Source organism: Phacochoerus africanus, chromosome 4, assembly GCF_016906955.1.
Source record: "Phacochoerus africanus isolate WHEZ1 chromosome 4, ROS_Pafr_v1, whole genome shotgun sequence".
Classification (NCBI taxonomy): Eukaryota; Metazoa; Chordata; class Mammalia; order Artiodactyla; family Suidae; genus Phacochoerus; species Phacochoerus africanus.
The window spans coordinates 133,874,978-133,890,228 of record NC_062547.1 but is presented as its reverse complement, the minus strand read 5'-3'; the positions used below and the strand labels follow the sequence as shown (position 1 = coordinate 133,890,228).

At 37.9% G+C, this 15,251-nt stretch overlaps 1 protein-coding gene across 7 annotated transcripts in view; it reads left to right on the top strand.

The window, feature by feature from the left end:
• Window positions 1-15,251, top strand: part of RAPGEF6 (Rap guanine nucleotide exchange factor 6) — a 226,774-nt gene that overhangs the window by 34,160 nt on the left and 177,363 nt on the right. For all 7 annotated transcript variants that reach the window (XR_007134590.1, XM_047778562.1, XM_047778563.1 and 4 more), the window contains one exon: window positions 10,164-10,247. Coding sequence is in view for 6 of the 7 variants with exons in the window: in XM_047778562.1 (XP_047634518.1) it covers window positions 10,164-10,247 (84 nt within the window). In the remaining variant the exon portion in view is untranslated. The remainder of the gene's footprint in view (window positions 1-10,163; window positions 10,248-15,251) is intronic.

Here is a 15,251-nt window from a genome sequence, read left to right as displayed (position 1 = left end):
AATGTTCACTCAAGTCCAGGAAGCAAAGAGTCCTATAGAGCTTAATCTCAAGGAGGAACTGAGACATATTAATCAAATTGACCCAAATTAAAGACAAAGAGAAAAACATTAAAACAGCCAGGGAAAAGCAGCAGATAACATACCAGGGATTCCCCATAAGTTAATCAGCTGATTTTTCAGCAGAAACTCTGCAGGTCAGAAGGGAGTGACATGATATTTTTAAATTGATGAAAGGGAAAAATCTATAGCCAACAGTACTCTACTCAGCAAGGCTCTTGTTCAGACTTGGCGGAGAAGTCAAACGTTTTACAGACAAGCAGAAGCTAGTAGAGTTCAACAGCACCAAACCAGCTTTACAGAAAATGCTAAAGGAGCTTCTCTAGATGGAAGAACCACAACTAGAAACAAAAAAAATTACAAATGGGGAAGCTCACTGGTAATGGCAAAAACGTACAGTAAAGGTGGGAAATCATCCACATACAAATTTGATATCAAAACCAGCAATCGTGAGAAGAGGACGGTACAAGTGCAGGATATTGGAAATGCATTTGAAGTTGAAACCAGCATCTCTCTTTTTTTTTTTTAAGGGATGCACTCGTGTCATATGGAAGTTCCCAGGCTAGGGGTCAAATTGGAGCTGTAGCTGCTGGCCTATGTCAGAGCCACACAACGCAGGATCCAAGCTGTGCCTTTGACCTACATCACAGCTCACAGCAACGCTGGATCCCCAACCCACTGAACAAGGCCAGGGATTGAGCCCACGTCCTCATGGATCCTAGTGAGGTTCGTTAACTGCTGAGCCATGATGGGAACTCCACGACTAGCATCTCAATTCTTCTTTTTTTTTTTTTTGAGGTTTTGCATCTTTTTCTCTTTATTTTAATATTTTTAACTTTATCTTGTTTTTATTGCTCAAATGAATTTGTCACATCTGTAGTTGTATAATGATCATAACAATCAGATTTCACAGGATTTCCATCCCACAGCCCAAGCACATCCCCCACCCCCCAAACTGTCTCCTCCAGAGACTATAAGTTTTTCAATGTCTGTGAGTCAGCATCTGTTCTGCAAAGAAGTTCCGTCTGTCCTTTTTTCAGATTCCACATGTCAGTGAAAGCATTTGATGTTGGTGTCTCATTGTATGGCTGACTTCACTTAGCATGATAATTTCTAGGTCTATTTATGTTGCTAAGAATGCCGGTATTTCGTTCTTTTTAATGGCTGAGTAATATTCCATTGTGTATATGTACCAGATCTTCTGGATCCACTCCTCTGTCGATGGACATTTAGGTTGTTTCCATGTCTTGGCTATTGTAAATAGTGCTGCAGTGAACATCGGAGTACCTGTGTCTTTGCGAGTCGTGGTTTTCTCTGGATAGATGCCCGGGAGTCGGATTGTCGGATCAAATGGTAGTTCTATGTTTAGTTTTCTGAGGAATCTCCATACTGCTTTCCACAGTGGTTGCACCAATTTACAACCCCACCAACAGAGTACTAGGGTTCCTTTTTCTCCACACCCTCTCCAGCACTTATTGTTTGTAGACTTTTGGATGATGGCCATTCTGGCTGGTGTAAGGTGGTACATCAGAGTGGTTTTGATGTGTTGAACATCTTTTCATGTGTTTCTCGGCCATTTGTATGTCTTTGGAGAACTGTCTGTTTAGATCTCCTGCCCATTTTTTGATGGGGCTGTTTGTTTTTTTTTTTTGGTATGGAGCTGCAGAAGGCGTTTATAAATTTTGGAGATGAATCCCCTGTCAGTTGCTTCACTTGCAAATATGTTCTCCCATTCTGTGGGTTGTCTTTTCGTTTTGTTTAGGGTTTCCTTTGCTGTGCAGAAACTTTGAAGTTTGATTCTGTCCCATTTGTTTATTTTTGTTTTTATTGTCAGTACTCTAAGAGGTGTACTCATTACTCATTTTTGACTTAAAAAACAAACAACCAAACAAAAACAAAAAACCCCAACTCTCCAGATAGTGGGAATACAGGAAGCCTACCTCAACAGTATAAAGACCACTTAAGACGAACCCACAGCCAACAGCCAATGGGGAAAACATGAAAGCATTTCCTCTAAGATCAGGAGCAAGATAAGGATTCCACTCTCACGACTCTTATTCAACCTAGTTTTGGGAATTCTAGCCATGGCAATCAGAGAAGAAAAAGAGAGATCCAGAGAAGATGGAGGAGTAGTAGGCTGTTAGGCTCAGCTACTCCCACAAATATATTGAGACTTCCTGTACACGGGGAATGATTTATACAGAAAATCTGCTGAATGCTGGCCAAAGACCTCAGGATCCTTATAGAGCAAGAAAATCTTCACAAAACTGGGTAGGACAAAAGAAAGAAGAAAAGGAAAAAATGAGAAAGGAAGAAGGGTGGGACCTGCACTTGGAACAAACTGGAAGGAGGAAAAGCCCTTGAAACCTTGTAAGTACCCCCTCACCTTGCACCCAGTGAGGCGATCAGCCAGGACAGACAAACTATAGAGAACACAGCAATCTGATTGAAGCAGTTAAAACGGAAAGTCTTCCATGAACTGTCAGTACAACTCCCCTGCACTTCCCAACTGTATGCTGGTATGATCAGAGCCAGAACTGAAACTCTGGCTTTGGAGAGCAGACTCAGAGATCTGGGGCTGGCCACATGAGGGAAAAACTCGGGTTGGCCATGCGGAAACAGCATAGAAGAACTAGAGTACAGGGCAGTCACATTTGAGGGTGTAAAGTGAGGAAACCTGGAGAGGCTTGGAGACCAGGTGCTATTGCTTGGGGGTGCTAGAAGGCAGGGGCAGGATCTTACCACTGCAGCCTTGTTCCCTTTGCATGCTGTCCAGCTGCAGGACACTGCCAGTTTCAGCTCCAGGAGTCACCTGGGAGAAGCCCCTGCCCTTAGAGATACAGAGAAGGTGGAGCTGGTGGAGTGACCACAGGAACAGTGCAAGCAGTACATATTCCTCGGCCAGCCACAGGAGCGGGGAGCAGCTCAGTGGGCAGGCTGAGTGACTGTGGGAACATCACAAGCTTCACTACTGCAGAGAGCATTCAAACCAGCAGCCCAGCAGGGGACTGAAGAAGTGGCTCAATTCCCATGACCAGCAGCAGGAACAGAACAATCAGCGCATATAACCTGGCTGGCCACGAGAGCCCCAAGTAGCCCAGTGGGTGGGCAGATTGAGCTTGGGAATAGCACAAGATCTCTCAGCTGCAGAGTGCTCTTGATAGCAGCCTGGCAGGAGGAAGGGGGGTGACTGCGGGGATGCAAGGACAACTTATGTCCTGCAGCTACAGAGAGCACCTTTTGGCAACAGCTAGGGAGCAGCACCCCCTCCCTGTTGGGGGTACAGGAGTGCTCCCTAGAGCAGCCAAATGAAGGGAGTGACTGCGAGAATGGTGCCTGCTTCCATGGCTACAGAGAGCAGTCCTGAGAGCACCCACAGCAAAGGGAGGGACTGTAGGAGCAGCTTCTGACATTGCCAGCTACAGGAAACAGTCCTGAGAGCTTCCTGGTAGTGAGAGGGGTCACAGGAGCCCTTGCTGCCCCCCACCCAAGAGCATTCCTATGAACTATGAATCGCTGCCACCTCACTCATGGACCCTATCCTACCTGGCTCCAGGAGAGGTAGCATGATACTGCTGCTCTTATCGATATGCTCTGGATACACATGAACCACTACTATCCCTGAGAACTCTAGAACTGGGCAGCAACTGCTGCACCTACGTATGTGCTGTCAAGAGGATCTTAAACATAGAAAGTTAGACAATATGAAATGACAAAAAAAAAAATAGCTTTCTGACAAAGGAACAAGAAAAAAACACGCAAAAATAACTAAATGAACAGGAGATAGACAATTTACCTGAAAAAGAATTCAGAGTGATAAATTCAGAAAGGTGATCCAGGATATCTGAAAAAGAATGAAGACAGAGATTAAGAAATTACAAAAATTGTTGAAGAGCTAGAAGATTTCAGAACAAGCAAACTAAGATGAATAGCACAATGTTTGCAATGAAAAATGCACTGGAAGGAATCAATAGCAGAATAACAGAAGAATGAATAAGTGAAGTGGAAAACACAGTGGTGGAAATCCCTGGCAAACAAAAGAATAAAGAAAAAAAAATGAAAAGAACTGAGGAGAGTCTAAGCGACCTCTGTGACAATCTTAACTGTACATTCACATCATACGGGTTCCAGGAGGAGAAGAGAGAAAATATATGGAGAGATTATAACTGAATACTTCCCTAATATGGGAAAAGAAACACTCAGGTTGAGAAAGCACAGAGAATCCCATACCCAAGGAGAAACACAGACACATACTAATCAAACTGACACAAATTCAGCGCAAAGAAAAAAATACTAAAAAACCACAAGGGAAAAGCAACAAATAATGTACAAGGGAACCCTCATAAGGATAACACCTGATTTTTCAGCAGAAACTGCAAGCTAGAAGGGAGTGGCGAGATATATTTAAGGTGATGATGGGGAGAAACCTAGAACCAAGAATACTCTATCCAACAAAGCTCATTTATATTTGACAGAGAGCGATCAAGAGCATTTCAAACAAAAGCTAAGAAAATTCAGCATCTCCAAACCAGCTCTACAAATACAAAGTGAACTTATCTAGACGCAAAAGAAAAGACCACAATTATAAACAAGAAAAGTACAAATGAGGGAGTTCCTATTGTGGCACAGTAGGATTGGCAGCATCTTGGGATCAGTAGGACATAGGTTTGATTCCTGGCCCTGCACAGTGGTTTAAGGATCTAGCGTTGCCACAGCTGTTGGCTTTGGTCGCAGCTATGGCTTGGATTGGATCCCTGGCCTGGGAATGCCATATGCCACAGGCCAGCCAAAAGTGAAAAAAAAAAAATTACAAATGAGAAAGCTCACTGGTAAAGGCAGAGATAATATAAAAATAGGAAATCACCCATTGATAAATATATCAAAACTTAGCAAGCATGCAAAGTGGAATGGACAAATGCAGAACATTGAAAATGCTTTTGGGAGTTCCCATCACGGCACAGTGGAAATGAATCCAACTAGGAACCGTGAGGTTGCGGGTTCAATCCCTGGCCTCACTTAGTGGGTTAAGGATCTGGTGGTGTTGTGAGCTGTGGTGTAGGTCACAGAAGTGTCTCAGATCTGATGTGGCTGTGGCTTAGACCAGCAGCCGTAGCTCCGATTGGACCCCTTTCTTGGGAACTTCCATATGCTGTGGGTGTGGCCCTAAAAAGCAAAAAAAAAAAAAAAAAAATTAAGAAACCAGGAACCAAAACAATTCTGTACATATGTACATGGTTATATCAAAATTTAATGGGAACCACAGAACAAAACATTACAGTGGACAGACACATATAAAAAGAAGCAAACTAAATATAGTACTAAAGATAGCAAATCACAAGAGAATAAAACAATAGTGGAAGGGGAGAAAAAAGATCTAAAGTAATTAAGAAAATGGCAATAAGTACATATTTATCCACAATTACATCAAATGTCAGTGGATTAAATGCTCCAACCAAAAGACACAGTTTGGCTGAATGGATACAAAACCAAGACTCATATGTATGTTGTTTATAAAATACCCATTTCAGACCTAAGGACACATACAGATTGAAAGTAAGGGGATAGAGGAAGGTTTTATATGCAGATGGAAATCAGAGTAAAGCTGGAGTAGCAATACCTGAAGAGACAAAGACCTTTACTCTGAAAACTATAAGAAACTGATGAAAGAAATCTAAGATGACACAAACAGGTGGAAAGATATCCCATGTTCTTGGATTGGAAGAATCAATATTGTCAAAATGACTGTACCACCCATGGCAGTTTACAGATTCAGTGCAATCCCTATCAAATTACCAATGCCATTTTTCACAGAACTAGAACAAAATATTTTAAAATTTATATGGAAACTCAAAAGACCCCGAATAGCCAAAGCAGTATTGAAAAAGAAAAAGGAAACCAGAGGACTCAGGCTACCTGACATCAGATTATTACTAATAGGCACATGAAAAAAATGCCCAACATCACTAATTATTGGAGAAATGCAAATCAGAACTACAGGTACCACCTCACACTGGTCAGAATGGCAATCATTAACAAGTCTACCAAAAACAAATGCTGGTGACAGTGTGGAAAAAAAGAGAACCCTCTTTCACTGTTGGTGGGAATGTAAATTGGTACATCCACTATGGAAAGCAAAATGGAGGTTCCTTAAAAAACTAAATATACAACTACCATATTATCCCGCAGTCCCACTCCTGGGCATATATCTGGACAAAACTGTAATTCAAAAAGATACATGCACCACTATGTTCATGGAAACAACTTCAATTTCCATTGACAGGTGAATAGATTAAGACCAATGTGGTCCTTAGAAAGAACAAAATGTTGACATTTGCAGCCACATGGGTGCAACTAGAGATTCTCATACTAAGTGAAGTAGGTCAAAAAGAGGACACATAACATATGATATCACTTACTTGTGAAATCTAAAATGTGGCACAAATGAACCTATCTACAGAACAGAAACAGACTCACAGACATGGAGAACAGGCTTATGGTTATCGAGGGGAAGGGATTGGGATGGACTGTGAGTTTGGGGTTAGTAGATGCAAACTTAAATTTGCAGTAGATAAGCAGTAAGGTCCTACTGTATAGCACAGGACACTATATCCTATCTCTTGTGATAGAACATGATGGAATATAATAGAAAAAGAATGTGTATATGTTATGACTGGCTCAATATGCAGTGCAGCAGAAATTGACACAATGCTAAATCACCTATGAAAATAAAATTTAAAATAAGAGAAAATGAAGAAGATTCTATCAGGAAACTGTTAGATTTCATGAATGAGTTTGGTAAGGTTGCAGGATACAAAACTTAATACACAGAAATCTGCATTTCTGTATATTAACAACGAAGATCAGAAAAAGGAATTAAGAAAACAATCCCATTTTTCCCATTCCATTGAAAAGAATTAAATACTTAGGGATAAAGCTACCTAAGGAGGCAAAAGACCCTTAATCTGAAAACTAAGACGCCGATGAAAAAAATTGAAGATGACACAAACAGATGTACTGTGTTCTTGGATTGGAGGAATCAGTACTGTCGAAATGACTACTAACCAGGGCAATCTGCAGATTCAGTGCAGTACCTATCAAATTACCAATGGCATTTTTCGCAGAACTAGTACAAAAAATTGTTTAAATTTGGAAACACAAATTACTTTGAGTTGTGAAAGCAATCTTGAGAAAGAAAGATGGAGCTAGAGTAACTGGGCTCTCTGACTTCAGGCTGTACTACAAAGCTATAGTAATCACCACAGTATGATACACAAAAAACGGAAATACAGATCAGTGGAACAGGGTAGCAAGCCCAGAAAGAAACCCAGATCCCTATGGCCAATTAATCTATAGCAGAGGATTCAAGAACATACAATGGAGAAAAGACGATCTCTTCAATAAGTGGTGCTGGGAAACCTGTACAGCAACATGCATAAGAATGAAATTAGAACATTTTCTAACACCGTACACAAAGTTAAAATCCATTAAAGACCTCAGTGTAAGCCTGGATGCTATAAATAACTCTTAGAGAAAAACTTGGCTAGGGAGTTCCCATCGTGGTGCAGCATTTGATCCCTGGCCTTGCAGTGGGTTAAAGATCTCGCATTGCTGTGAGCTGTGGTGTGGGTCACAGATGTAGCTCAGATCTGGCGCTGCTTTGGCTGTGGTGTAGGCTGGCAGCTACAGCTCTGATTCAACTCCTAGCCTGGGAATCTCCATATTGCTGAAAGTGCAGCCCTTTAAAAAAAAAATTTTTTTTTTTAAAAAGAATGGATATATGTATATAACAATCACTTTGCTGTACATCTGAAATCAACACAATATTGTAAGTCAACTTTAAAGTAAAATTTATATTTTATAAAATCAGTATTAAGAGTTATACAAATGTTCTTCAGCAAATGTTGGGAAAACTGGACAGCTGCATGTAATTCAGTGAATCTAGAACACATCCTCACACCATGTACAAAAATAAACTCCAAATGGCTTAAAGACTTAAATATAAGACACCATAAAACTCCTAGAAGAGAACATAGGCAAAACATTCTGACATCAAGTCTACAAATGTTTTCGTAAATCAGTGTCCCAAGGCAATAGAAATAAAAACAAAAATAAACCAATGTGACTTAATCAAACTCCCAAGCTCTTGCACAGTGGAGGAAACCGTAAAAAAAAAAAAAAAAATCCACAAAGATAACCTATGAAATGGTAGAAAATAGTTGCAAACATAGAACTAACTGGGCTTAATCTCCAAAATATACAAACAACCCAATTGAAAAATGTGCAGAGGACGTGGATAGATATTTCTCCAAAGTAGACATAGGGATGGCCAACAGACACATCAAAAAATACTCAACATCATTAATTATTAGAGAAATGCAAATCAAAACTACAATGAGGTGCCACCTCACACCAGTCAGAATTGCTGTCATTAACAAGCCAACAAATAACAACTATGTCTAATTACTTGTGATGGAATATGATGAAAGATAATATGAGAGAAAGAATGTGTATATAAAACTGGGTAACTTTGCTGTACAACGGAAATTCACAGAACATTGTGAATCAAGTATAATAAATTCTGGAGAGCCTGGTAGAAGTCACCTTAAGAGGTTTTGGTCGTTATTTTAGGAGCTTGTGAAGCCTTTGAAGGAGTAAGATCTGACAAGATTAGTTTACCACTTCTCTCTAGACTAGATTATTCTTAGGTTAATTTTTTTTGCCAAGAGAAAAGAGCATGGACCCAAGTTAAAAACTTTGACTTTCCTTGTGTTTACTAGTTAGATGCATTGCCAAACTGGTCTGAGTGTGGAATTCTCTACAAGGTCTGAACAGTTTCTGATTCATGAGCTGTTATGGCTCTCTTGTTGGTAGGAGTGGACTTCAGGATTTTTCCTGCTTGTATAGTAGAATTTACTGACAACTTTACTTCAGCCAAGTGAGATAAAAATTGGAGGCTTGTGGTAGCATCCAACCATAACTTTGTCCTGTCTTAATTTGGGCAAAATTTTCTTTTACTGGTTTTATTCTTTCTTGATTTTACAAAACTTGTATTTTAAAAGAGTTAGAAAGTTGGAATTTCTAAACAAAGACCCTTAAGTAAGAAATTTGCTGCCATCTATATCTTCCTTCAGTGAAGATTGAAGGGGTGGATAAAAAGAACTTTAAAGTATGTACCTGAAAGTTGATAATTTTTCCTTCAGAAATTTTATCCTGGGTGCTGTGGAATGATTTGGAGACTTGGATTTCTGGACAGAGGATGCTACTATTCATTGTGAACAAAGGATAGTAGGAAAAGTCAAGTTTGAAAGTAATGATAGGTAGATTTTGAACATGTTGAGATTTACACAAGCTGACATGTCAAGTAGATAGCCAGAAAGATTTATAGTTCTCCAGTATAGAGGAAACATTTGTTTTATTAATTTAGAATTGTCTACATATTGGAATTAATTGAAGTTTTTGATAACGGTAAATAAAAATATTTGAGAGGGGCAAGGGGTGACATAAAAGATTAAATTATAAACTAACATTTGGCAAGATTCTGGTTTTCCATTGGCTATTTAACTGAACTGAAAATGATGATGAACTTAAGTCATCTGATACTCTTATCTTTCAAAGACATGTAAAATGAAAGATGGTTTAGACATTTTATTTCTGTCAGAATAAAATTTAAGAAAAATAATCATCAAGATTCAAATTATAGTTGAACGTGAATGTAGATCATCGATAAACTTGTGAATTCTAAACAGTATATAAATATTATTAGAAATTGAATTTTTGATATGCATATGTTGTACAATACTTAAATTAATCTTTATCAAACGTGGTGTTCCAGTACACAGAAAATGAGGATTGTAAATTTAATGATAATTTAGTAAGATTATAAATAAGATTGTAAATTAATAAGATGTATTTCTGAAGCCTATATCTTACTTTAGTGATTGTGTAAGATGTGAAAGTGGTCTGTGAAACCTTAGGCAACAAAGTTTCCAGGGATCGTTAATTTAATGATTTATGATAGTATTAGAATATTTTTCATATTTTGTATTGAGTCCATATACTTGTGAATGTGTGTATTTATTTACTCATCTATTTATTCATTTCAACAGTTCAGAAACTATTGCCAGATGTTGGTATATCCTGCTTTCTGGATCTGTGCTTATGAAAGACTCCATGGTCTTGCCTCCTTGCAGGTACGTTTACCTTTGTTGCTCAGTGTATGTGACAGGAAAAGTTAACATTACACCTGTTTATTTCTCATATTGAATTGTTTTATGTGGGTTTGTATTTTCTCTTAGTAGGTGATATATCTTATAAATGTCTTTGCTTTTTGGTACTGTTGGAAATACTTGACAGGAATCAAGTGATATTTTGCATTTCTGGGGGTATAATCTTTAGTTTACATCATGGCATTATTGTACGGTTATTTGATCTTTAGTTTATATAGATTTGAACTCATATATCTCATTATTTTTTGATTCATTGGTATTAGTTATAGGGAGGCAGTGTATTTTAATAGTTAAGAAATTAGTTTGTAGAATAATGCAAACCAGGCTAGTATTTTGATTTTGTCCCTTACTAGTTTTATGACTTTGGACAATTTTTAATCTTCTTGAGTGCAAAATGAGGATAATTAAGAGTATAAGACACGGTTCAGCCTTCTTGATAGAATTCTGTAATAGGTGACACTTTAGAGGCAGACTGTTTGAGTTCATGTCTTTACTACTTTTAGGGCAAATTACTTAATTCCTTTGTGTCTCAGTTTTTTCATTTGTAAAATAAGGACAATAATAGAACCTATTTCATATACCAGTTTGGAGAAATAAATGAGTTAATATACATAACAGTTCTTAGGACAGTGCCTGGGTATTATAATTGTTAATTATCACCATCAGAATTATTAAGTGAAAGAAGAATGGTTGGAAAGATGATCAGGTTTGGTATTCTTAGAGAATTTGATCTCTTAGCAATTCCTAAGATTTTGGGGCTTCAAATTATATATAATTTGGTGACATAAAAAATGCTATTTTTGTTGAGTTTTTCCAAGTAATGTTGAGAAGAGATTTTTAGGCTTAAGACTTCTAATTGCAGCTAAATTAATATAGTTGCAAAATTATTAAATTTAAGAATCAGGATACAGTCTACTTGATAGATAGTATGAGACATCTCAGTTTTGATGCCATTTTTAAAGCCATGTCTTTAGTCTTAACACTCCACATCATCAGGTTAAATGGATTCTGTGCTTCTTGACTAGCAGTCTAAAAATACTGTTGACTGTTTTTACAAATAAAATGCATAATAATTCTTGGTTATTGAAGCCTTTATATTGTTGTTTCTTTCTTGTTTTTCTTTTTTTTTAACCCCCCTGTGTTTCTGAAAGTCACTTTAATGATTTGTAATGAGTTAGCTCCTGAGACAGAATAAGCTGAGTTGGTACTGACTACAGTTGTATTTTCAGTTATTGGTATTGCTCTTTTGAATATTTCCTCTTTTCTCTTATTGTGAATAGTCAAGAATTTGTTGTAAGGATTTATGTAAGCATTAATCAGCCAAAATAATTTATCATTAGTTTTTAATCAAGACAGTGAAGTTTATCTTTTAAATAAGTGATAAAAACGTATGAAATTTTAAAACAAGAAAGTTGTAGAATGCTTAAGTGGAACCATAAAGAACTTCGCAGCAGATGTGATTATAGAAGTTTATTTAATCATTACTTAAAGAACATTTCTGTGCTTGAGAAATACTTTTAACAGGTTAATGTAAGGTGATTGTAGGTAGAATAGTTATTTGGAGAAGAAAGTGTAGATATTTCAGAAAATCTAGTGATCTACACTGTTATTCTCATATTAGTGCTTGTGAGAGGCTCCCTAGAGCATCCCTATTTGCCATGTACACTAAATAATCCATCATTGGATATACTGGATCACAAGGCCCAAATGGTACAGTGGCTTCTACTGCGTCTTGAACATGCCAGCAGCATATGGGCAACTCAGAAGTTGGGTCAGAGTAACTCACTCAGTATGTGTTACCTCCAGAATACAAAAAAACTGACCAAGCGTTGTGCTTCTCTTTTTGTGCTAGATGGTATTGTGTGCAGCAACTTGTATTTCACCTTGTAAATGATATGTTGTTGAGCCTCAAGTGATGGAACTCCCAGAGATTTGACTGAGGGGGCATATCTGAGTTTTTATGGGGTTTATCATCTAAATTCTAGTGTGCATATATTTTAATAAAGCATCTATATAATCCCTTTCAAAGAAATTTTATATGTAATTTAAACTAGTAATTTACTATAAAGAAAGGAGATGAGGAATAAATCAAATCTAAAATTTAATTGTCTTTGGAAGCAAATATGGGTTTTTTTTTTTTCTAGAATTGAGACCATTTTCTGGTGTCACAGTAAGTTCACTGTAGCTCACGAAAACAAGGACTTCATTACATGTGATTTTTAAATAAAGTTTAGTTTGCGTTTTTATTAAAACATTGGTTTAGCAGTAAATAAAGACTGTCATCTCCTTGTAAGACACTGACATTAAGACTGACTTACCTTAGATTGGGATGAATGCTGTCTTTAAAAAAGGCCCTTGTGTGACATGGAAAAAAAACTTTATTGGTGAGGCAATTGTGGAAATGGATTCTACAGAGAAGCAAGATTAGGTAGGCAAAGAAGGAGGGAACAAGCACTAGGACATTAATTCATTTAGAAAACATTTTTGGAGTTTCTGCATGTGTCAGGCACACTCCTAGTTGGGAAAGGTTGTCACCTTTCACTAGCACTGAAAATAGCATTGTTCTTTTGCTAAAGACTTAATTTTTAGAAATTTTTTTTTTTACAAAGTAATATATTTATACTTTTCACAAGTCCAAACAGTTTATAACAAGTTGTACTTTAAGAAGTATTATTTCTCCTTTTTTTTTCTTTTAATGCTTTTTAGGGCCACACCTGTGGCATATGGAAGTTCCCAGGCTAGAAGTCAAATCAGGGCTTCAGCTGCCAGCCTACACCACAGCCACAGTGACTTGGGTTCTGAGCCACATCTGCAACGTACACAGCAGCTCAGCTCACGGTAGTGCCAGATCCTTAACCCATTGAACAAGGCCAGAGAATCTAACCTGCATCCTCATGGATATAAGCATGTTCATGTCTGCTGAGTCACAGTGGGAACTCCTCTTTCCACTCATTATTATCCACACCATTGAACCCATCTGTATAGAAAGTTAACCAATTTTATTAATGTCTTACATATCTTTCTAGTGTTTTTTAATAGATGTATAGACAAAAGCTTTTTTTTTTTTTTTTGCTTTTTAGGACCACACTTGTGGCATATACAAGTTCCCTGCAAGGGGTTGAATGGGAGCTGTAGCTCCTGGCCTGTACCACAGCGGGAACTCCCCAAAACATAGCGCTTTTCCTGTTTCTGATCTAAATCGGAACACCGGATCATTAATCCACTGAGCAAGGCCAGGGATCGAACCTGCAACCTCATGGTTCCTAGTTGGATTCGTTAACCACTGAGCCACAACGGGAACTCCAAGTTTTGTTTACTTTTGAACTTAATATGAATGTTATCTTCCATTCTTTTGTATATGCTTTCTTTGGCCTAATACTATGTTTATGAGGTTCATCTATGTTGTTGCATGGAATTAGTTCATTTTCATGCATGAGTATTTCATTGTTGAAATACTTTCACAAAGCATCAGTGAACATCCTTATACATTAGATGCACATGTTAAATTTCTCTTGGTATACCTAGCAGAAAATTATTGGCTGATAGGATGTGCTTGTGTTCAGCTTTAATTGTTCATTGCAAGTTGTATTCCAAAGTGGAATTAGCAATTTACACCTCCACCAACACTGCCTGAGAATTCCTGTTGTTCCACGTTCTTACCAACACTTAATATTATCATTCTTTTGGTTTTTATTTTTTTGTCTTTTTGCGTTTTCTAGGGCTGCTCTCGCGGCATATGGAGGTTCCCAGGCTAGGGGTCAAATCGGAGCTGTAGCCAACAGCCTATGCCAGAGCCACAGCAACGTGGGATCTGAGCCACATCTGCAACCTACACCACAGCTCACGGCAACGCCGGATCCTTAACCTACTGAGCAAGGCCAGGGATCGAACCCGTAACCTCATGGTTCCTAGTTGGATTCGTTGACCACTGTGCCATGATGGTTTTTATTTTTATTGTATTGTTTTTGTCTTTTGTCATTTTAGGGCTGCACCTGAGGCACATGGAGGTTCCCAGGCCAGGGGTCCAATTGGAGCTGTAGCTGTTGGCCTACACCATAGCCACAGCCATGCCAGATCTGAGCCGTGTCTGTGACCTACACCACAGCTCACAGATCCTTAACTGTGGGTTAACGCTGGATCCTTAACCCACTGATCAAGGCCAGGGATTGAACCGACAACCTCATGGTTCCTATTTGGATTCTTTAGTGCCATGCCACAATGGGTACTCCTATTTTTATTTTTTTATTGCTTAGTTTCATTCTATTAAGTATATATTTTATTTTAGTTTTGATTTGCATATTACTGCTTGCTAATGAGTTGAATATATTTTCATTTAAATAATCTTTTGTAAAGTGTTTCTTTAAGTTTGTTCCTCATTTTTCTAATGCACTGTGTTTTTGTTATTGAGATGTGGAACTTCTTTGTATATTCTGTATAAGAATTCTTCCTTGGTTATTTTCGTCACTAATGTTGTTTCCCTCATTGTGTGTCTTGTACTATTTATTCTCTTAGTAATATCTTTGGATGAGCACAGTTCTTAACTAATGGAGAACCATTCAGTCTTTTCCTTTTTGTTTTCTTTGCTTAAAAAATATTTCTGTAGCTGAGGTCTTAAGATATTTTCCTGGTTAGTTTGTAGAACTTTTCTTGTTTTCCTCTCTTTTAGACCTATAGTCTACTTAGAGTTAATTTTTGAGTGTAGTATAGTGTTGCATGATTTTCCATATGGATTCTTGTATGCTCTTCTCTGACTCTCATTCACTGCCAGCTTTTTCATAAATCAGATATTCACATATGTGCACCTGTTTCTGAAATCCTAATCTTTTCCATTAGATTTTTACTGTCCTACTCGAATACTACAGTGTTGTAATTGTAGCGTTATAATGTGTCTTGAAGTTTAATAGAGAAGCTGTGAGGAACTGCTGAACTATATTTCATGGTGGTTGTACCATTTTAGACTCCCACCAG